Consider the following 24,489-nt stretch of genomic DNA (forward strand, 5'->3'; position numbering starts at 1 on the left):
TAATTTTTTCTGAGCATCCTACATGACTCGATCCAAACAGTCATTTATAATACAAAAATACGGATAGGTGAGTGCAATGTCTGGCTGAAGATGGTGGCCATCAATCACTCTCACTTGGTTGAAAGTGTGCCTAAGAGTCTCTTCTTGCATCTGTTCCAAAGGGAAATCCCCTGACCAATTATTGCCCAAAATTAGCGCATGGGTGAGGCGCAAACTAACTGCAGCCTTGACACTATGCTTTTGTCCCCGAAATTGAATCGTCACAGTCACTACAGGATTATCATGGAGATCCCCATGCACACACCTTACCTGCACCTTGTGACTTGCACCCAAAGCCTCATTTTGAACCAGGCATTGATGGATGGAGGTTTGGTTGCAACCCGAATCCACCAAGGCCTGGTATGTACCCCCTTAATACTCACAGGTATGCGGTATGTACCAGCTCGATCGTGAGCAGCCTGCAACGAGTCTGGGACCCGAACCAATGTCCCCACCTCCATCATTGGTCCCGGAAATGCCTGGGATCTTCATAGCTCCAACAGACCAGCCCAGGCTCCACACCACTCCCGTGACAGCGGGTCCACCACCTTGGGAATGAGAGTGGTGAGGGGCAGAGGAAACCGGTGGGTAGTGCAATCCCTGGAGATGAGGAGCCGGTGTGGGAGGAACAGGATGGAAATCAGGGGGAGAAGAGGAGTCAGGAGAATGAGAGAGAGCGAGAGAGAGAGAGAGAGAAGGATTTCGGGGCGTGCTGGCTCCCGAGTCCACCACCATGTGGTCCTCTGCCAGATGGATAGCCGTTTGGAGCGACGGCGGGCATACCATGAGATTGATGACAGCTCCAATGTCACATTGCTCAGCCAGCAACCACCTCCGACAGGCGACCTGGAGCTGTTGGGTGAAAGGTAAACAGGCGGCTGTGCTCACCAATGGTCAGGGAGTGGAAGCGCTGGCGCTGTTTCTCGGGTGTCCGGCCGACCCGTTGCAGGATGGCTTTTCTCGGCATACACCAGTAGGTTCTCTGCTGGTAACTGCTGTGCCACAAGTTGGGATTCCCAGTAGAGAATTAACTGAACTATTCACTGGATACCCGGCCATCCGCATGTCCCCGCTATCAGCTCAAAGAGCTTCAAGAAGGCCTCCAGACCGTCTAGAGGGCCCATCTTGATTAGCGGGCCCTGGGGTGGGGCAGTTCCGGGGTCGCGATGGCAGCACCTTCCTGGTGCATAAAGCTCCAGAACATCTACTGGTCCTACGCTTGTGCTTGGAGGAGAGCAATGTATTGCTGTTTTTGTTGCTGCACAGCTCGAGAAGGGCCTGATATTGGGCCTGGTGGATCCTGGCTAGGGTCTTGACCATGTCCTCCAGTGGTGAGGCATCTATGACAGATTTCTTCCTCCCTTACTCCTTGGTTTCGGCACCAGTGGTTCTTAGTGGCCAGGGAGGAGACCCCAGGGTAATGATTGGGTCTGGAGATCTGGGCAGGGCCACCTCAGGGTAGAGACTGGGTCAGGAGGTCTGGGAGGTGGCCTCAGGGCAGGGACTGGGTGAGGAGGCCTGGGAGGCGGCCACAGGGCAGGGACTGGATCAGGAGGCCTGAAAGGCAGCCACAGATTCGTGGAAGATTCAGGAGGTGGAGCCGAGGAGGACAGACTTAGGCAGGTGGAGTCGAGAGAGGTTCGACGAAGGCTTGCAGAGCCTGGAGAGGTTAGACGGGAGGAGCCAAGGGAGGTGGAGCCAGGAAAGGCGGAGACATGGAAAGCTCTAGGGGCGGAGCATTGTGAGGCGGAGCTGGGGAGGGTGGAGCCGTGAGAGGCTTGAGGGGTGGGGCCATGGAATGTTGAGCCGTGAGGGGCTTAAGGGGCGGAGCCAAGGAAGGAGGATCCGCGGAAAGCTGGAGGGGCAGAGCCATGAAAGGTGGAACCATGAGAGGCTTGAGGGGCAGAGCATGGAAGGCTTGAGGGGCAAAGCCATGGAAGGCAGAGCTGAGGGAGCCTCGAGGGGCGAAGCCATGGAATGTGGAGCCATGGGAGGCTCGACGAGAGATGGCAGTGACTGGGAAATGACCTCTATGATCGAAAGTACAGGCAGCAACTGGAGAATGAACTCTGTGGTCGTGAGCACAGGCAGAGACTGGGGAACAACCTCCATGGTCGTGAGCATGGGCAGAGACTGGGGAGAAGTTGTCCTTTTCATTCTCCTTTTCCGGACAGCTGGGAGCATAGTTATGGGAGCGGGCGAGGCCACAGGCATGGGCACTGGCTCGTTGGGCATGGCATTCTTGGATGAAAGAGCCGTGGAAGGCTTGGAGCAAGGGGCCGTGGAAGGCTTGGAGCAAGGAGCCGAAGATGCAGGTTTTGGCCCAGGGTTTCCGCCATAATCCACTGTGAAAGGGGAACCACAAAATTCCAGAGCCTTCTCAACATATTCAGAGATTGACCAGTGAGGATCAAATGGAGGAATCAGTTGCACTATTCAGACCGGTCCGGAAGAAAACCACCAGAGAGTAGTCTGGATAGTGCACTAAATTCGCTAGTTCTAAGAACTCACAGATGTGATCCTCAGCTGGACATTCCCCCGGCTTGAAAAGCAGAATTCGGACAGCCACTAGATCTTTGTTGGTCAGTTCTTCTGTAAGGAGTCGTGGCTGAGATGAGACAGGAGATGTAGGACCTAATTGCAAGCTTTAATGAAGATGATAAAAGTGAAACAAATGTGAACTCAAATAACAACAAACAAGAACTGACAAAGGAATGCAAAAAACTAGAGGGTATATATACAAACAAGAGCTAATGAGGGAATGGAAAACAGGTGAGAATGATCGGGAACAGATGGCAGTGGTGAAGGCAGAGCATACTGGGAATTGTAGGAAACACTTAAAAAAGAGTCCTAGGAAACACGAGGGAGAGAGACTGTGACATGATCTCTCTCTCCATTCACAAAACCAGCACATAACCATGTCCCCACCACCACACATACACTTCGTTCAGACACAAAGAAAAAAAATCATTTCAAATACATTTAGTTGTTATAAATCTGAAAAACAAACATGAAATAATTTTTTAACAAACTAGATGCAAACGAGATAGTTTGAAATCCAATTAATGGATTAAATGTTTGGAAATGCATTTCAGTCTGGGGTGCATTTCCCAAAACCATCTTTCCATCATTACAACATAGTTCAATGATGTTGATGTTTCCTGAAACCATAGTTCCAACGAACTACAGCTCTCTACCTGTGGTTAGAAGCATAGTTCCTTGTTAGTTTGTTGTGTGGACATCCTTTCACTTCACTGATGCTCCAATATATTTTATTCCATATACAGTATATATTTCATTCTGTCAAGACTTTGACCATGTTTACATGCACTTAAGAAAACGGCTTAATCATGGGTTTTGCAGAAAGCAGTGTTCTGAAACGTAATATAAACCCGAAAGCAGTCATTGAAGAGACTGAAGGCTGTGAAGAGAAAGCATTTTAGCAGATGCGATTTGAATTTATGTGTCAATGTTAACACATAAGTGGCGTTTTTATATGTTTTTGAAGAGTAAGCATGTGCGTATGTGCTCAAGTGCATAGGGGGAATCCCAGAGTCTGATGTAAATGGAAATACCTCTATTGCAGCGCTGTGTATCTGTCGCATTCCAAAATGCACATTGCATTTTTGTCTAGCTATTAAAAACTAGCTATTTCATTTCTCCTACAATTTCGTATTGTGGTAGTTAAGCAGTGAGTTACGTCGTTGAACAGGAAATGCACCCCTGAATGGTCAGATCCGATTTCCTAATTTAGGACACAACATGAATGTAACTTTTTCACAATATGTAAGTTGTGTGTGAATTTACTAATTTTGCTAACTCTTCCCCCATATAGTAAACTGTGGTATTCGCAATGTAGTGAATAATAAATGAGAAACAAATGATTGATTTGTATATACTATACCTTTGTAGGACTTTACCTACATACAGTATATTTTTACATGGCTAATATTTGTATCACGGCAGTTTCCGTGTTAAATAATAACCAGAGGTGCTAAAACAACCACTTTCATTTCCTCTCACACAAATAATGAGTAAAACAGAGTAAAAAGTTTTGTTACCTAATGCTCTAATGACTTTTATGATTAAGTACAGTAAAAATATTACATATAGCACCTTTAAGGTTTAGGGTAGAGAGGTCTGTTTTGTTTATTTAAAACGCAATGCATCATTAAACTTAAAAACCTAATCTGTTTGGGGGGAAATTATCTCACTTTTAGTCTCAGAGACTACACAAACATATGGTGACCTCATGTTCCTCACCCTTTGAGCATATTTTTAGCATCAGTGTCCTCTGGGATCCTCCTCATGGTTCCACAGTTCTCCAGGGACATCCTTTCCAGCAGCCTGTAGTCCACATCATCACCCATCCCAATGGTGAAGAGGCAGAAGTTCTCCTGGACTGCTGCTTTGGTGTTACCAAGGATGGCTTGACTCTGCACAACACCTACCGTGGGCCGCCCATCCGTCAGGAAGATGATGAGTGACACACTGTTGTGATGGGCCTCTTCTGTGCTGGATAGGTAGTCACTCAGCAATTTCGAGCCTGTCTGAATGGCACTGTTGATGTCAGTGCCTGGGGGAGGGTTTAAAATGAAAGGAAGCATGATTGAGTGAGTTAAACAAAAATGGAAATGTGTTGGATGTTGAAAAAAATGCATATGGTTTTGGAATGATATCAGAGTAAGTTAATAATGATGGAATGTTCCAAATTTTTGGGTGATCTATTCCTTTAAAATAAATTAACATAAATTTTGTTAGGAAATGCTGCAGCATGTGTTAATGAAAGTGTAAGACTTCCTACCCCCAGTGGGTGAGATCAGGTAGATGAACTTCTTGGCATCACGTATATTGTTGGGTGTGACTGGCACTAGTTTGCCTGGCTGCCATACACGGATGCGATTGGAAAAAGAGACAAAATTGAAGTGATCGTTGGGTCGCAGCTCACGTAGGATTGTGAACAAAGCCTCTTTGGTCTGGATGAGAGATTGGGAAAAAATACCAATTACTGAACACTAGTTCTGAGAAGGGTGTGTGTATCTGTATGTCCAGCTATGAGGTCAGAAAAACCAGCTGGGAGAAATGTGTCATAATATCATTGCCTCATATAGAGAACAGCTCACCACAAGTGAATAACTCTACAGAGAAAATTAGGAATGTTGAACATACATTTTTAAGTTTACTTAGTCAATTTAATTTAATCCATTGATTTACCCAAAAAGTGTAAACATTGTAATTTTGTAGGCCTTTAAAAAATGCTTTTTGTTTGAGCATGTCGTCCAGCATGACACAGGAACATTGGCTCAACAATGGCGTGAGCTTTGGGTGGGACAATCTGTTTTGACCAATTAATGGCAGATGGGGGAGTTTTCGGGAAACCATTTGACAGAAATTACACACTACATCTACGCCCTTTTCAGACTAAATAATATAATTAGGGGAAGATGCTTCATTCAGTGTTGACTGCAGTGTATTTACCTGCTTGATTTTAGTCCCAAGCATTGAAGCGCTGGAATCAATTACAAATACAACATTCTTAGGCACTACAGGCAAGTCTTTAGGGGCAAAATAGTGCACAAAATGTCCATCGAGCACCTGAAATAAAGAGGTCACTGTTACTGACACTCAGTCTTGTTTGTAAATGGTGTGTAATGATAAAACAGTGAATGATAACATTAATAAGGTATGATACATTTATAACACAATGTATTCTTATTGTGTTTTAAACATATTTGTGTATAGTATAATTAAATTATATATAAAATTAAAATGTAATTTATTATTTCTATATTTATATATAATGTATTTTAATGTGTAACAGTATTCTATATTATAATAGCTAATGTATAATATATAAATAATTATATATTATATATATATGTGTGTAATAATACATTTTTCATTGTGTACCATGTTTTACAATTATTCATTAAGTTTTAAATATATTTGTAATTTTATCTTTTCTTAAAATATAATCCATAATTATAACTTTTTATGCAAAATATCTTATATCCTAGCTAAAGATCAAATAGCAAGACAGAAATGTACTCAATATGCAATTTATTGTGTTTATATATAATGTATTTTAAAATGTAATGTGTGTGTGTGTGTGTGTGTGTGTGTGTGTGTGTTATAAAAGCCTATATATAATATAATTATACAATCAAATATCAAATCAAATATAATTGTGTAATATTATGATTTGCGATATGTAACATTTCACATTTGTTTATTATCAATCCTTCATAACAACTTTTTATACAATATAGCTTATTTGCTAGCTAAAGATAAAAGAGAAAAAATACTTGTTTAATAACATGACATTTATGTACAATATACAGTATATACTATGTTTAAAATGTTATTTAGTTAGCATAATAGCCTATATATAATATAATTATCTATTATATATAATTGTGTATATAAAATGTAGCAATTTTAACATATTTATTTTTCAAATGCAATATATATAGTTTATATCCCACAGTATAACTATAGATACAATTGAAAGACAATACTACTATGTGAAGTATTGAATTTCAATGAAAATGCATACGAATGTGTAGGCCTACTTAATATATGTTAATATATTATGCGTGCACATACCTGTATATTCCCGATGCCCATTTCTCTCTCTACATCATAGTGCACCACAAAATCTCCCAGCATTCCATTGGTAACAATCTTGGCCTGCTGGGCAATGTTGGGAGTGAAGCTGATCTTGCAGAAGGTTTCATTTTGTTTAACTAATGTGGAAACTGGTGGTCCTACATTACCTGAGGGAGTAGTGAGAGTTTGAAAAAGTGCAACGTCTCTACAACAGACATTTTTGAAAGTTTTTTTAGAAGTAAGAAGTAAATAAGAAATGTTTTAGAAGTTTTAGTAAAGACCTGTTGTTGTTTTAGATGAACTGAAATAAAACTTTCAATAGAAACATACCAATACCAAAGAAAAGTACTGAATGGTGCCATCTATGTTGCTGTTTTTAAGTTATATTTTAATCCACACTAGCGACAACACATCTAAATATACACTCAAGCATCTGGTTGACACAGCTGGTTACCATCTGCCTTCCCGTTGCCATTGGAAGCTGAAGTTTTGCCATTCCGTAAGGGTAAGACTTCTAGGTAAGTGATGCGGGAGTGCTCCACAATGGTAACGCCCACACTGAGTTTGCTGACCAATTGCATGGGCCTAACACTGGTCACATGTTCATAACGGCCCAATCGCCTCTCCAGAAGCTCTTCGTAGGTCAGGAAGAACATGGCACGGTTACGTCCTGGAATAGTGACCTCCATGCGAAACACCTCCATTTCACCCTCACTGACAGAGAGAGAGGTGAAAAAGCAAGACACTGTTACTCTCATTCTTGCCAAAGGAATCTTTCATGGCACTTGCCAAACCACATTTAAATAAAGATGGTTTTGGAGAGGAAAAATAAATCTCAGCTTTCTTCATTTCTCAATCACTCAATTTGAGGCAAATTAATAATAGGTTTGACAATTTAATCAATAACAGTCTTAGGCCCAATACATCCTTCTTGCATACACTGATGAGACAAAACATTACGACTACCTGCCTTATATGCTGTTGGTCATCCATGTGCCGCCAAAACAGCGCCAACCCGCTGACACGTGGATTCCACAAGACCCCTGGAGGTCCTGTGGTATCTGGCACCAAGACATTATCAGCAGATCCTTCAAGTCCTGTTAGTTGTGAGGTGGTCTCCGTGGGTCAGACTTGTTGGTCCAGCACATCCCACAGATACTCAATCGGATTGAGATCTGGGGAATTTGGAGGCAAGGGATACACCTTGAACTCTTCATCATATTCTTCAAACCCTTCCTGAACAATGTGTGCATTGTGGCAGGTTGCCTTATCCTGCTGAGAGAGGCCACTGCCATCAGGGAGTAGCATTGCCATGAAGGGGTGTACCTGGTCTGCAACTATGTTTTGGTAGGTGGTACATATCAAATTGACATCCACATGAATGAACCCAGGGTTTCCCAGCAGAACATTGCCCAGAGCATCACACTCCATCCACTTGCTTGTCATCTTCCCATAGTGCATCCTGGTGCCATCACTTCCCCAGGTAAATGGCGCACACATGCACAGACATTCAAGTGAAAGAAAACAGGACTAATCAGACCACTGTTCCAAGGTCCAGTTCTGACACTTGCGTGCTCATTGTAGGCGCTTTTGACGGTGGGCCGAAGTCATTATGGGCACTCTGACCAGTCTGCAGCTATGCAGCCCCATAAGCAGCAGGGTGCGATGCACTATTTGTTGTGACACATTCCTTCTGTAACCATCATTACAATTTTCTGTGACTTGTGGCACAGTAGACCTTCAGTCGTTTTGGACCAAGTTTACCCTTCATTGCCCTCGTGCATCAATGTGCCTTGGGCACCCAACACCCTGTCACCAATTTGTGGTTTGTCCCTCTTCGGACAACTGTTGGTAGGTACTCACCACTGCTGACCGGGAACACCCCACAAGCCTTGCCATTTCAGAGATGACCCAGTCATCTGGCTATAACAATTTGGTCCTTGTCAAATTCAAACAGGTACTCCTGGCCATTTCTCCTGCATTCAACACATTGAACATGGGAACTGATTGTTCGCTTAACATCTAATCTACACAGACCTTGTGGTATGGAATGATTTTCCGGACATTATTCAAAAGGAATTGCAAATTGTATTTGCAATTGCGTTTTCAATTTGTGGACGCATAAAATGTGACATAATCCAAACGCAATTGCAAATCGCGCATTACCGTTTGCATTTTCGTTTAAGCGAACGCACAGTGACTGCCAGATTTCAAATGGAAAAGCAAAGTCCGTTTGCAACTGTGTTTCCCATATCTTACGAGTTTTGGCCCTGTCATATTTAAATAGCAATTTCAATTACCACTTCTGCTTTTTCACTTTCTCACCGTCGCGTATGTAGCCAGCCAAAACTCAAATGGAATACTAATTCCCTTAGTATTTCCATTGACGCCTTACACGGAAACCTGTCAATCAGGGTCAAGGGTGGGAGTATGCTATGGGGCGTGTTTGTCTTGGGAAGTGACGTCACTCACAGTCGACGGTCAAGATCAAATAAACCGGCGTCTGTTCAGGGCATCACCTCTTTATTTATTTTGTATTTATTTTAATGTTTATTTGACAGGGACAAATGCATAGAACATTGCTTTATAAAGAATACAAAGTAGATGCCACGCATACATGTTTCTAGCCATGACTAATTTGCAACCCCTGTCCCTGGTTAGGCTTATAAATTTAAAACAAAAATTACAGAGTATTGAGTTTAAGATTTATAATTAATAAAATACATACAACAAATACATCCCGTATATGAAATAAGATATGGGCTTAAGTAGATGTGGAAGTCACTATAAAACAAAGTCTAGACACATTTATCAATACAAGAACACAAAAGGGTGCATATGTCTGTGCGTGCTCACATATGCAACATTATGTTTGTATGCACTGTGTTATGTCCTGTACAGTCAGTGTTCACAAAGTTGTTTCAGTTTCAGCCATTGCTTTAAATGTGTATTAAAAACCTTGAAGTCTGTCAATGTTTTAATTTCAGATGCATTCCACAAATGTATGCCTCTTACTGAAAATGATGTCTGACCAAATGTTGTTCTACGTTTTACGGCTATAGTTTCCACTTATTGTGCCTCTAGTTCTTATTCCGCTCTTTTGTTTATGTACTAGTGCAACGTTGTTCACACACTTAAAAATTAGTTTTAAAAAAGAAAAATTTACAAAACTGTCAAAACTCAAGATATTATGCTTCCTTAGAATGATGCAGTGATGCGATCTTACAGATTTCTGGTCCATTACTATTAATGCTTGTTTATATAATGACTCTTGACCGTTGACTGTGAGTGACGTCACTTCCCAAGACAAACACGCCCCATAGCATAATCCCACCCTTGACCCTGATTGACAGGTTTCCGTGTAAGGCGTCAATGGAAATACTAAGGGAATTACTCAGAGCTGAGACTCGTAGTGACGGATTAATTGACAGCTGCTGTCAGACTCTATGTTATTATTATTCCTCACATGGTCGCAAGACGACATGTACATGAATCTGGCGTGGTGAGCTGGAACCTGCTTACGTCAGCTGTCAGCGCTTACGTCACAAAGTACCGCAACAGCCAATAGGAAAATTCAACTGCAGTAGCCACCGTTCAAACTGAAGAGGGCAGCATTCAGACGTTTTTACACCATATATTGTAGAATTAAAACACTTTATACACAAATGTCAAAAAAATTACTTGAATCAATGACCAGTAATAATAAAGCCCCATGCTTACAGATCATTAACTAAAAAAAGTTGGTTCAGGGTTTAGTTACCCTTTAAACGAAAATGCAAACGGTAATGCGCGATTTGCAATTGCGTTTGGATTATGTCACATTTTATGCGTCCACAAATTGAAAACGCAATTGCAAATACAATTTGCAATTCCTTTTGAATAATGTCCGGAAAATCATTCCATACCTGTGGCCTTGTCAGGATATGATCAACATTTTTCGTTTCACCCGTGAGTGGTCATAATGTTTTGGCTCATCAGTGTATGTGGCAAGCCCTTTTGACATTTAATCAAGTGCAGAATTTGTTGTATAACAAAATACCATCATATTTATTGTGTAATTATTTACAAAATATTAATAAATTAATGAAACTAATAATATTTAGTTTTTTTATTATTCATTTATTTAGTTAAAGATTACTTAATCCATTTTTATGTAATTTTTTTATGAAATTAAAATGTGTAAATCTTAGTATATGTAAAATTTCTAAATAGAGTAAAAATTTTAATTCTTGATGTAAAAAATAACATCATAACTTGCGGAAATACCTATTCTTAATGTAAAAAATGCAATTCAACTAGTGAAAAAAAGATTTTGGTATCTGTAACTGTATTTTAACTAGTTGAATTTCACAATTAGCAGTAATTCACTTCTGTTCAAAATACAATTATAGATATCTATTATTCATTTCTGATAAATTGCAATTTCACATATCAGAAATATACAACTTACTAGTAAAAACAATCATTGATTTCAATAATCACATTGTTCCTACTGCAAATGTCCATTACTGCTATCAGTAACGAAATTACAACAAAAGATTTAATATCGGTAATTTGGTTTTCCCTATATAGTGGGAATGTTTTTGTAACTAGTAAGACAGCATTTTAAGATATCTTTCATTACTCTTTAATTTATTTATATCTGAAAACCATTTCCATATATCTGGAATTAACATTGCCACTAGTGAATACTAAATTCCAAATATATCAAAAATGTGAATTTTTACTAGTGTAATTCAATTCAGATATCAGGACTTGACATTTACACTAGAATTTGTTTTATAATTAATCTAAAACAATATAATTTACACTAGTAAGAAGTAGCTGCAGATAAATCCATTAATAATGAAACATACTTACAGGTTGTGATCCTAAAGTGCCATATAGTACGGCTAAATAATTTAAATACATTTTAAATGCTGATACTTCAATTTGTCTGCCTTTGGAAGTCCAAACACAGAGGTTTTTCTTTCGCAGTGAAGAAAACATTGTCTTCTCGACATGGCAACAACACTAACCCAACTCATCCTAGCCTCGGCTAGCAGGTTGAACAGTTGAACAGGATTGACCAAAAGGTCACACCTTATCTATGACAGGAGATAATTTTACCAGGGGCCCTTGGGGAGGCACAACACTGCTGATTTGAAATATGTTCTTTGATCGTAATCTTGACCAACAGTTTAGGAGATTTTGGTCTTTGCCCATTCAAGTAGATCTGAAAAAGCTGAACTGTCATGACTGGAAATAGCCTCCCAAGAGTGTTCCAAAGATGGCCGACAGTGAACTGACTTGCTAGAAAGACTTTGTTCTAGCTTATACAAGCTTGATTTCCGAACTGTGTAAGAGTGTAATTCTTAACGTAACACAAGTCGTACATTCTTAATGTTGACACACGGGGCACTACAGAAAGACATTTGAATGAACTGTCTTCTTTTAGGGACAGTTTTTCCTTTCAGGTCCACTACTGTCATGGTGGGACAGCATTTTGAAGATAATTTTGCTGAGCAAGTAAGTCAAAGCTGGTTAAAGTGTTGCCATGTTTATAGCTTGTTGCCAGACTAATAACACATCTGATTTTATGGCACAGATATTTGATGGTAACTCTACTCAAAAACATATTTTAAGTAAGTACAACTTCCAAGCATTTGCCAAGCATTGGTGTCTGCATTTTTGTACTTGTGTACTGTAGAGTATGTTTCTGGCCACTTATGCCCGAAAATATGCATTAAGAAGTATTAAATACATGCTTATCCAGACCTCTGTTCTGGTGAGTCCCTCATCTTCGGTTTGCCATTGGTTTCTCCCCCTTCCTTCTTCATCTTCTTCTCTTTAGGCTTTACCTGACTGGGAAAGACTCGTCCTCCCACAATCCTTTCCCACCATTCCAAAGCATAAAAAAATACTTGTTATTAGTTCCATTAAAACATCAACATCTTACTATTGGTACATAAATGTCTCTCATACAACTTTGCCTCTGTTTGTTCATATGTGTGTTTAATGATAGTCTAAACTATCTCAGGCCCTTTCAATAACCTCTCTCAGTATAAAAAGACCAAATCCATTAACCAGCTTTTTTTAAATAACCGGACCAAAATAAACATCTTCAACACAAAAGTAAGGTAATAAAACCATAAATTATAATTTAGTTGAACAGGATTGACCCAAAAGGTCACACCTTATCTATGACAGGAGATGATTTTACCAGGGGCCCTAGGGGAGGTAAAACACACAACGGACAATAGAATTCTCCAAAGTTTGAAATCTTTATTATGATCTATTCTACTGCTGTGGAAACAAGACCATTTTACAAATGGCACTGAGACATTTAAAACGATACCAAACATGAAAGGAATTAAAATGCTTAATTTACAGATCACAGGACATGTGGTATATAGGAATTCTGGGTGAACTTGTGGCATTCTGAGTAAACTTTTGGTGACCTGGGCCTTCTGGAATGGAAGAGGGAGAGAGGAGTGGGGGAGAAGGGACAGGTATGCAAGAAGGACTATGAGAAAGGACCTTTCACACAATCTTTTCCTAGAGGAATAGGAAATCAGATGTAGGTTTGTTATTTTATTGTTCATTTCAATGTTAAAGTTCCTGAGTGCAAGATACACTCATATATGTTTATATATGATTTTCACTGATAAACAAGTTACATACTTGAACATATATGCAACATATATTTCAAAATATTACAAAGATTGCCAATTTGTATATTCTGTATGTAGCCAGGAGCACAACTACCCATTTTCGGGGATGTATGCAAAATCCATGTTGGCGCCCATGGTCGTCCTCTCTTAGCACCTGTCTGTGCCCCCTTTGTATGGCGGCCCTATGCATTGTGTGTGGCCCTATGGATTGTGTGCGGCCCTATGCATTGCATACATTGCATATATAGCTTATTCACCTCTGTATGATAGTTCAATAATGACAACTCTCTGAAAGATTTAACATGTTCATTTGGGTATGACATATTTATAGGATATTGGTCTTGGCAGACTAGATCTGCTACAATTTGTACTGCTAGAACAAACAAAGACATACTAAGTTAAGCATATGGACATGCTTCTGCTGCTGTACTATGAGAAAACTCAAGACGTGCCACATTAAGCATGTATGACATACTCCTGGACAGTTAGACAAATACAATCTCCATGTAGCAGATGTAGACAATTGGAGCTGGGGAGGAGGAGGGTTTCATAGAAAACACTTGCAGCATGCTGCAGTGAAACCAGCTTAATGTACTGAGCAAATTTATATGTAAGGTAAAGAGAGAGTACGCAAGTTGATATGCTAACCAGTTACAAGTCAAAGGACCAATCAGCTTACAACATTTGACCGACTGGCTTGACATATCACATGTAAGCGATATTATTGGCTAACAGACAAGCTCAAAGAAACTAAGCTTCTACTAAATTCAGGCATGTAGAGATTCATGCTTGTATTTAGTAATTTTTCCTTAATGCTATAGAAATTTGAATGTAATGGTTGGGTTACGTTTAGGTTAAGGTTAACAATGTACCAAAAATTTGATTACATAAATGCAGGTCATTTAAATGTAAGTACAATGCAACAACATGTATTTACATAATAATAAGTACATTGTATCAAATCCTTGAATACATCGTATAAAGACACTTAATATAAAGTGGGTCCATTTTATATATATGTTCATAAATGGACATATATTACATTTCCCTATGGTATAATAAACTCCAGGAATTAAATATATATGGATTTTGCCAGTCATTTGTTTAATCTTTAAAACTTACATGCTAAAGTTGGAGATGTATGCAGAAGAAGGGATGTGGAACTGAAAGATCCCTTGAGCTGCAGCAGAGTGTCTGTTGAGCATGCTGCAGGACACCGCTGTGAAGGCATAGTGCGAGATGATGGTGGTCTGGACTGACAGCTCCTGAATGTGAGGTTTAGTTTCCTGGCAGGCGAGAGCATGAATTCTAATTACCATCATTAAAATATAGATTCATATTTAGAATAGTTTTTCTAAAACATATGTGATGTAGCCAAGTCGTTAAATATCTGGGCTGAATCTGGGCCAAATACCACAGTTACTACTGTTATTGTTACTATAGTAAAACTGTAACATGGTATTATCCACTACTGTCATCTATAGATACAATTATAATGACAGAAAGATTCTGAAAGCTTCTGACTCTATTTGAAAGAGATTCAATATTAATTTGTTAGGATTTTTAAGTAAATGTTGTACATTAACTGACAATAACTCCCATAAAAATACACACTCTGGTCAAAAAGGCCACCAAAAACCCTCTTAGCTTGGCAGAGGAGGGATTTACACTATAAAGATACAAAAGTAGTGCAACAACGTCTAGGTTACGTATGTAACCTCCGTTCCCCGATGGAGGGAACGAGATGTTGTGTCAGAGAAGCGACACTAGGGGTCTCTCTTGAGCGCCGATATTCACCTCTGGACTATGAAAAAAGGCCAATGAGAGTTGGCAACCAGTATTTGCATGTCCCGCCCCCGGACATACGGGTATTTAAGCGGCGCAAATACGGGAGTTCATTCAGGATTTTTCTGAGGAGCCGGAAATGGTCCGGCCACAACAGTGGCTTGGCTCAGCGACGTGGCAGGGGAGACACAACGTCTCGTTCCCTCCATCGGGGAACGGAGGTTACATACGTAACCTAGACGTTCCCCTTCTGTCGCTCTCTCCACGTTGTGTCAGAGAAGCGACACTAGGGGTCCACTTATAAAAGCGCCACGCGCTGAGCCATGTACGTGAACTGCTGATACAGGAGCGAGCAGGTATTCTTACGTGCAGGACGACCAACTGTATCAGGCTGCACGTACCCTTACCCAATGCCCCATTTAAGCCATCAGGATTCCTTATCGTTACCCTGGAAGGGGGAACAAGGTGCTGGCTGCCAACCTGGGAATGGGCCAAGCCTGGCCGGGCCTCTTTTCTCTCTATGTTTTTTGCATAGAACAACTTAGGCCGGGGCCCTTACACGCATTGAGGGAAGGGGGTCTTAGCCCTTATTCAGGGCGGAGAAGACCCTGCGGAGGCCACGCCTACCCGAGAGGGGAGGCAAGTTTAAGTGGCAAAACCATCAGAGGCCTGACTTAGGGCCTATGTGGAAAAGTCGGTGCGGTGGTGGATCCAGCCTATAGAGGGGGAACATACAGCACGGCAACCAAGGCAGCCGTGACTGCCTAAGGGAAGCACGGGAGTCCGCTCGCCAGAGGGACAGAACCGTGGCGTTACACACAGGGGGAGTCCGAAGGAGGCTTACCTGTGGAGCACCTATACCAGTGCAGGGTAGCTTGCGGTACCCACAGTGGCTTGGGTCGGCGAGTTCCTCCGCTGAACTGCGACCCACGAGGGCTAGGGAGGAATCAACCAGTGTCCCAAACCTGAGATCTCCTGGGAATGAAGGCGCACTGTTTCCCCTGGTTAGGGGGAAGGGCGCTAGATGCAAGCGATTCACCCGGTCAGATCGTGGGCGTGCCACCGAGTTCTACGGGCTCGGTACCTGAGAGAACATGGGACGATACTAACCCAACTCGGAGATTGTAGAATCTTGCGAAAATGTTAGGTGTTGCCCAGCCCGCTGCTCTACAAATGTCTGCTAGGGCAGTGCCCCTAGCCAGTGCCCATGAGGACTCAATTTTTTTGGTGGAGTGGGCTCGGACCCGCAAAGGGGGGGCACAGCCTGGGTGTGATAAGCCAGGAAAATGGCGTCGACAACCCAGTGGGCGAGTCTCTGCTTGGAGACAGCATTCCCTTTCTGCTGTCCCCCAAAGCAGACGAAGAGCTGCTCAGAGCGTCTAGTGCTCTGTGTGCGGTCCAGGTCGATAACAGAGAACGCATGCAGGTCCCCGACCCTCTTGATGGAAGCGAGCGCGATCAGCAGGGCGGTCTTGAGAGAGAGGGCCCTGAGTCCAACTGAGTCAAGCGGCTCAAAGGGGGGTCTCTGGAGTCCCGTAAGGATGACCGAGAGATCCCAGGAGGGGAACAGGTTAGGCCGGGAGGGAGCTATCCTCCGGGCACCTTTTAGGAACCTGACGATTAAGTCATGCTTACCAAGAGACTTTCCGTCTACCGTGTCATGGTGGGCCGCGATAGCTGCGACATACACCTTGAGGGTGGAGGGGGACAGCCTCCTCTCCAGCCTCTCCTGAAGAAACACGAGCACTGACCTAACTGCGCACTTCTGCGGGTCTTCGGTTCGGGAAGAACACCAGTCCGCGAACAGCCGCCACTTTAGGGCGTAAAGATGCCTGGTAGAGGGGGTTCTGGCTTGGCTGATTGTATCTACGACGGTAGATGGTAGACCGGCTATATCTTCCGCATCCCGTCCAGGGGCCAGACGTGGAGGTTCCAGAGGTCTGGGTGCAGGTGCCAGAGCGTGCCCCGTCCCTGAGAAAGAAGGTCCTTCCTCAGGGGAATTCGCCAGGGAGGGGCTGTCGTGAGGAGCGTGAGGTCCGAAAACCAAGTCCGGGTAGGCCAATATGGGGCTACCAGAATGACTTGCTCCTCGTCCTCCCTGACCTTGCATAGCACCTGTGCAAGAAGGCTCACTGGGGGAAATGCGTACTTGCGCAGCCCCGTGGGCCAGCTGTGTGCCAGCGCATCTGCCCCGAGGGGAGCCTCTGTCCGGGCATACCAGAGCGGGCAGTGGGAGGTTTCTTGGGAGGCAAACAGGTCTACCTGAGCCTTGCCGAACCGGTCCCAAATCAGCTGGACCGACTGGGGGTGGAGCCTCCACTCCCCGCCAGGCAAGCTTTGTCTTGACAGCGCGTCCGCTATCACATTGAGGTTGCCGGGGATGTGAGTGGCGCGCAGTGACTCCAGTCGCTGCTGACTCCAAAGGAGGAGACGACGGGCGAGCTGTGACATGTGGGGGGAGCGTACTCCGCCTTGGCGGTTTATGTAGGCTACGACCGTGGTGCTGTCTGTCCTGACTAGGACGTGTTTGTTCCGAGTTAACGGGAGAAACTTCTGCAGGGCCAGACAAACAGCGAGCAGCTCTAGGCAGTTGATGTGCCAGCGCAGCGGGCCTCGGCACACGGCGCCCCAACCCAATTTGGAAGCGTCGGTTGTGACCAGAACGCATCGGGACACCTGCTGCAAGGGTACACCTGCCCTTAGAAAGCAGAGGTCTGTCCAGGGTTTGAAGGTTTAGCGGCAGGCAGAAGTAACTTTTACGTTGTGCGTGCCGCGGCGCCATGCTCGTCTCGGGACTCGAGTCCGGAGCCAGTGCTGAAGTGGTCTCATATGCATCAACCCTAGCGGCGTGGCCGCTGCGGAGGATGCCATATGCCCCAGGAGCTGTTGGAAACGTTTTAGCGGGACCATGGCGCCTGGCTTGAAGGAAGCGAGGCATTTCAGCACTGAGTGTGCACGCTCGTTGGAGAGACGTGCTGTCATTGAGACTAACTCCAGACCGAGAAAAGAGATGCTCTGGACCGGGGAGAGCTTGCTCTTTTCCCGGTTGACCTGAAGCCCCAAACGGCTGAGGTGCCTGAGCACCTGGTCTCTGTGTGCGCATAGTAACTCTCGAGAGTGAGCCAGTATGAGCCAGTCGTCGAGGTAATTGAGTATGCGTATGCCGGCTACTCGGAGCGGGGCAAGGGCTGCCTCTGCGACTTTTGTGAAGACGCGAGGGGACAGAGACAGGCCGAAGGGGAGGACTTTGTACTGATACGCCTGGCCGTCTAACACGAACCGTAGGAAGGGTCGATGTCGAGGGCAAATTGAGACGTGGAAGTACGCGTCCTTCAGGTCTACCGCTGCGAACCAATCTAGATGCCGGACGCCAGATAGAATTTGTTTCTGGGTGAGCATTTTTAACGGGAGTTTGGACAAGGTCCGATTGAAAACTCGCAGGTCCAAGATCGGTCGTAAGCCGCCGCCTTTCTTGGGTACAACAAAGTAAGGGCTGCAGACACCCTTCTTCGTTTCGTTTGGAGGGACAGGCTCTATCGCGTCCTTTAATAGAAGGGAGGCGTTTTTTTCATGCAGGGAATGGGCATGTTGGCCGTGTACTGCGGAAAAATGTACGCCCACGAAGGGGGGCAGAGACCTGGCCAACTGAATTGCGTAACCGAGTCGAATGGTCCGGTGCAGCCAGCGTGACGGGTTGGGCAGTGAAAGCCACGCCTCTAAGCTCCGTGCTAGGGACACCAAGGGGACGAGTTTTTTTGGACGTACCCGGCGGGGCTTCGCAGCGGTGCGGAACAGGTAATGCGGCGTCGGGAGGCAACGTGGCGTCCCGAGGCTCCCGGTGCTGAGAATAAACTCAAAGCACTTACCTTGCTTCGCGCACCCGGCAGGGGGCGGGTTCGTGACTGAGGAGGAGGTCTGATGCTGGCGTCCTCTGGACTTGTCTGAACCGGCCGGCCGGGGAACAGTCGTGAGGCTGAAGGCGGGGACACCGCGTCCATGGAGCTGGGACTGTTGAGGCCTGAAAGCAGAGTGCCGTGAGAACGGCATATGCGGGCCAGATGACCCCAGAGACAACAAGGAAATAGCTCTATAGAGTGTAACGAATTTAACAAAATATTCTCCTCCCTGCCCTCCACCGGGGAACGGAGTGGTCTTACCAGCTCCGGAGCTAACGTCTCGGTCTCTGGGTCTGTCATCTCAGGAGCGCCTGGGAGCCTTCTGGGTCCTCAAGGGGGTCCGTGAGACGATGGGCGTCCAACTTCTGCGGGGGGCTCAACGCTGGGGCTGAGATCTGGGCCCACTCACTTGTTAGTTGAGGCGGAGCACCACTTTCTTTCTTTCTTGAAAGCCGCAGGAGGACGCCCTCGGCGAGCAGACAGGGCATGGCCCCTGGCGGCAGGTTTGCGGCAGGGCAGGATGCTATTTTTGCTTGAAAATAGCCTTCGTCTGTTTCTTCACCACTGAGGACTGCTGGGCGAAGTCGTCAAGTGGTGTCGCCGAATGGACGGAGCTGGGAGACGGGGGCGTTTGAGAAAGCGTGCTTTGTCTGCCTCCCGTACTGCCTGTCCATCGTTGCGTTTCTGGACCACGGAGTGGCCATCGCCTGTTCGAGTGCAGTTCCTGCAGCACGTCAAGAACAGGACTACCCAAGTGCAGATTTTGAAGTGCCCTGGCCCGGTGGACTTGCAGGATGGGGCCATGGCATGCAGGGGGGAGCGGTCTGAGACCGTTCTACCACCGAGGGTAGCGAGAGCGGAGGAGCGAGGAAGCTGGGCTTGCTCACCTCGTCATGCACGTCCGGGAAGGAATCCAGGGGGGGCGCGGCTGTGAGTGGCGCACATGCCCGCGGAACCAATTAAGCCCGGGGAAGCATAGCGGACCTTCTTGCGTCAGGCTCAGACTGGGCGGAGACCCGAAGGTGGCGGCCCAGGCGAGTTATCCGCATCCGACGCCGCTGTTACGCTCTCCGATGCAGCGTGATGTCATCATCCAATGCTGGGGAGCTCGAGGGACCGGACGGTAGGCCGTTAAGCGGACTGCACTAATCCCGAGCTCGAGGGAAACAGGCAAGCGTGCCGGGGAGGCGGGAGGTTTTCGGGGATTTACCCGCGAAGCGTCCCGTTATTCTCCCCAGATCGTTCTCCATCGCCACGGCGCCTGCCTCAATCCCGTAGGAAGGAGGCGAGGCCGGGGCGGCTGAGATGGCTCTCTCTCACTACAAGAGAAAGCAGAGATCGCAGCGCTGCGCGGCTATGTTCTCACACTGAAAACATAACCCATTGGAGAGAATGCTCATCCCGAGCTCGGACAGAAACAAGCAAGCGTGCCGGGAGGCGGGGGGTTTCGAGGGGTTCACCCGGCAAACGGAGCCCGTCATTGTCCCCAGATCGTTTTTATCGCCACGGCGCCTGCCTCAATCCCGTGGGAAGGAGGCGAGCGCTGGGCGGCTGAAGCGCTTTCTCTCACTACAAGAGAAAGCCTACGACTGCAATGCTGTCATGGCTATGTTCTCGTACTGAAAACATAGACCATTCATAAAAACGCTGCCTGCGTGTGATCGCAACCCAGGAATGCAAGGCAGTTTTTATGACCGTCAGAGGTGGGGAGACATCAACCACATCCAGAAACTACACAGGGGCGGAAATATCGTCTTTAAAAAGACGCGTCCTGGGAAGGATGTTCAACGCCGCTGTGTTTTGCTCTTTAGAGCGAAATTACTCTTTTAGAATAACTCTTTCAAGTTGTCTGCGCTGTCGAAGCGCCAGGGCAAGAATGCACAGCCGTGCACTAAGGAGAAAGCCGCTGTTATGCGCCGTCAGATCCAACAGCATGCAGAGCGTCAGAGGATTAACCAGGAACTTGGTGTGTAACTCGCAGCAGATTTCATGCACGACCATCGGCTCCGAAGAAATTTTCTGAATGAACTCCCGTATTTGCGCCGCTTAAATACCCGTATGTCCGGGGACGGGACATGCAAATACTGGTTGCCAACTCTCATTGGCCTTTTTTCATAGTCCAGAGGTGAATATCGGCGCTCAAGAGAGACCCCTAGTGTCGCTTCTCTGACACAACGTGGAGAGAGCGACAGAATGGGAACTTGTGTTCCATAATCGATATAGGGAATTAATTTTTTGCGAAGATATGATGTTTAAAGTGTGGAGTGGTGGTGGCGTAGTGGGCTAAAGCACTGAAATGGTAAGCGAGCGGAAGGTTGTTGGTTTGATCCCCACCACCATTGTGTCCTTGAGCAAGGCACTTAACTCCAGGTTGCTCCGGGGGGATTGTCCCTGTAATAAGTGCAATATAAGTCACTTTTGGTAAAAGCATCTGCCAAATGCATAAATGTAAATGTAAAGTGGCCTTCGTTGACTTCTCTAATCGCAATGGATAGTGCTGTCAAAATAAACAGTAAACTGGTGCACTATTTGTTTAAGGGGTTATTTCGAGTACATGTTCATCTAAAACTAGCTTGCAACATTATAGCCTATAAAAATTATATGCATATGATGAACAATTTTGCCATATCACCATTGTCCCTACACCTACAATATTATCCCCTCAGGGACTTTTTACCCCACACTTAGACTTATTTAGAAGCAAATAAGCCAATCAAACTACCTTTACAATTTATTTTTTCACAAATTGTGTTTGTTCCATTAATGCTCAATGTAAACACATATTTTGACACCAGAAGAAAAATTAAAATTTTCTCTAATGACAGGCTTAGCCCCATTGTGTCCTTCTCATTAAAAATAGCCTAACTTTATGAAACAAACAAAACAGCAGAAAAGCTTCACTCGCTCAGGATTGCCTCAAGCATATGATGAACAATTTTGCCATATCACCATTGTCCCTACACCTACAATATTATCCCCTCAGGGACTTTTTACCCCACACTTAGACTTATTTAGAAGCAAATAAGCCAATCAAACTACCTTTACAATTTATTTTTTCACAAATTGTGTTTGTTCCATTAATGCTCAATGTAAACACATATTTTGACACCAGAAGAAAAATAAAAATTTTCTCTAATGACAGGCTTAGCCCCATTGTGTCCTTCTCATTAAAAATAGCCTAACTTTACGAAACAAACAAAACAGCAGAAAAGCTTCACTCGCTCAGGATTGCCTCAAGCAGGGGGTCGGGACCCACTAAGGGGCCTCAGTACACTTCCAGTGGGGCCTCAAGATCTTTTAAAATTATTTAAAATATGATTAATATAATTTGTATATAATTCTTATAATTCAACATACTGAAAAAACTAAAAATTGCTTTTTATGAAGAATATACAGTTATACAGAACTATCTTATAATATAAATATCTAATAGCATACATGGGGGGGCTTCGATTATTTTCTCCGACAGTGAGGGACCTTGTAGTCAAAAAGGTTGAGGATCACTGATATAGACGACTTCATAGATTGAATTGATTACCTCATTGACAGAGATTATCTCCCCAAAATAAAAACATAACGTCATTTTAACTATTTCAATCGCTTTAAACAAGAAAGTGCGTCTTTACCTTGGTTAGTAGCGTTTTCACCTGCCGCGGTACTCTATGAGGAGCCTGAAGATAAAACATTACATAACATTGTGGTGAGATCTCAGAAATACCATTCTGATATAACCTTAATAGTAAATGCAAGAAAAATCCTACGGCATTTAAATCCATGTCAGAAATCATGTAGTCTTCAAGGTCCACATCCTCTGGAAATTCAGAAGCCTCAATTTGGCATTGAAATACTGGACACAGACACAAGACGAGCACTATCAGCAACATATTAAGATATGTTTTTCTTCACTGGCTCGTCTCCGGAGTGGATCGAATGAATGTCCAGTGGTCGTGAAGTGTGAGTTATTGTGTCCCACCCATCCCAAGACAGCAGCAGTGAAGCACACGCCTGCCAACTGCAAGTGTTTGGAAGCTCCGGTGTTTTTGGTGTGTAGATACAGAGCTAATAGAGCACTTGCGACATTTACAGTATGTCTCTGTCACAGTGCTTTTGATTGCAGTGGCAACAATAGTTGTGAAATGAGGTTTTTGTTAATGGCTTTTTTGCTCCACTTTGGGCTACTTGGTAACCATCATAAACATAATGTTGTAAACAAGACAGTTAGTCAATTTCATTTTAGGTAATCGAAGTTTGTGAAGATCGAATATATGTGTATATATATTTTTTTTTATTATTTTTTTTTTTTTTTTATAAGCTGAAATATATTTTTCAGCACGACTCAAGCCTACATTTATTTTTTCAAGAATTTCAGATTTATATTAGCTTTTTTTTTTTTTATTGTCTCCAGCTGTCATTTATGAATTTAATTCCCAGGAGAAAAAAAATATCAACATGACTTTGAACACAGAATTGTATTGTGTGAATTGCAATTATTGTTTATGTATTTTTGAATAATTAAATATATATTGTCACAAAAAAACAAAAACAAAAAACATAATAAACGTCACGTCATTGACCCTTAATTTAAATGAGTTTCCAAATCAAAAGTGTAATACAACTCTGTTCTGGCTCTCTTCTACAGCCTGAATGCAGGGTGATGTACCTCGCCACCCAGTGTTATGTTTAGGTTACTACAGTGACATTTCTGACTCTTTAAGTCTATTATTTTTTGTACCAATCAGTTGTTTCTGGAGCTGTGGGACAGTGTCATGTTCTTGCGTTTTAGTCACGTAGTCATTTTCTGTTTTCTACGTTTGCTATAAGACCTTCAACAGCTCAGAGCTTTCTCTGCGAACCTCAGAATCAGATCCCATCTCTCATCAAAGACATTTTTATCACATATTGAACATAGAAAAACAAAACATATATACAAAGAATCAACAATTAACCCCCACTATCACCCCCCCCAATCCCCAACCCAACCCTGGCCCCCAACAATATCCCAGTGGTCCTACATGATTACACACACACACACACACACACACACACACAAATAAAAAATATTAATATTCTGGGTAATGAGGGCACAATTCAAGCAACATTGCAATATTCATTTAATTTTCACATATGTGCCCTTTGATAAAGGTTTTACAGGTTTCATCTTACACAGAAGTCCTTTTTTGTTTTTGTTTTTTACTGACACCACAATACCACAGTCAAAAAGTGAGCTTTTAATAAAACGTGATATATTGTGATATAAATATATTTTCATTTTTCCATATTTCTCTATCTGAGAACTGAGATTGTGGCTGGTGGCACAAGATGTGCTACAAGAACTGCACTCGCCGACCATTATCGCCCTCCATGTGACGAATGTCACGGCGTGCGCACTCGGGCAGACGATGTCCACTTCTGTGGTCCAGGACCACCACCCGTGGCTGAACTCGGTTGAGGTGAGGGATGCGGACAAGGTCCTCAACAGCGGTTGATGCATTTGAGACCGCTACAGC

At 43.9% G+C, this 24,489-nt stretch overlaps 1 protein-coding gene across 1 annotated transcript in view; it reads right to left on the bottom strand.

Annotated features, from left to right (window-relative positions):
• The window catches only part of LOC127637589 (inter-alpha-trypsin inhibitor heavy chain H5-like), a 49,945-nt gene extending 26,963 nt beyond the window's left edge, over window positions 1–22,982 (bottom strand). The window contains exons 1-9 of the mRNA XM_052118728.1: window positions 22,744–22,982; window positions 22,609–22,653; window positions 14,424–14,587; window positions 12,406–12,519; window positions 7,103–7,362; window positions 6,646–6,815; window positions 5,518–5,634; window positions 4,844–5,015; window positions 4,303–4,615 (exon numbers count right to left, since the gene is read on the bottom strand). Coding sequence (XP_051974688.1) covers window positions 4,303–4,615; window positions 4,844–5,015; window positions 5,518–5,634; window positions 6,646–6,815; window positions 7,103–7,362; window positions 12,406–12,519; window positions 14,424–14,587; window positions 22,609–22,653; window positions 22,744–22,866 — 1,478 coding nt within the window. The 5' untranslated portion in view covers window positions 22,867–22,982. The remainder of the gene's footprint in view (window positions 1–4,302; window positions 4,616–4,843; window positions 5,016–5,517; window positions 5,635–6,645; window positions 6,816–7,102; window positions 7,363–12,405; window positions 12,520–14,423; window positions 14,588–22,608; window positions 22,654–22,743) is intronic.
• Window positions 22,983–24,489: the final 1,507 nt, after the last annotated feature.

The sequence above is a fragment of the Xyrauchen texanus genome, chromosome 45 (genome assembly GCF_025860055.1).
Source record: "Xyrauchen texanus isolate HMW12.3.18 chromosome 45, RBS_HiC_50CHRs, whole genome shotgun sequence".
NCBI classification, from domain to species: Eukaryota; Metazoa; Chordata; class Actinopteri; order Cypriniformes; family Catostomidae; genus Xyrauchen; species Xyrauchen texanus.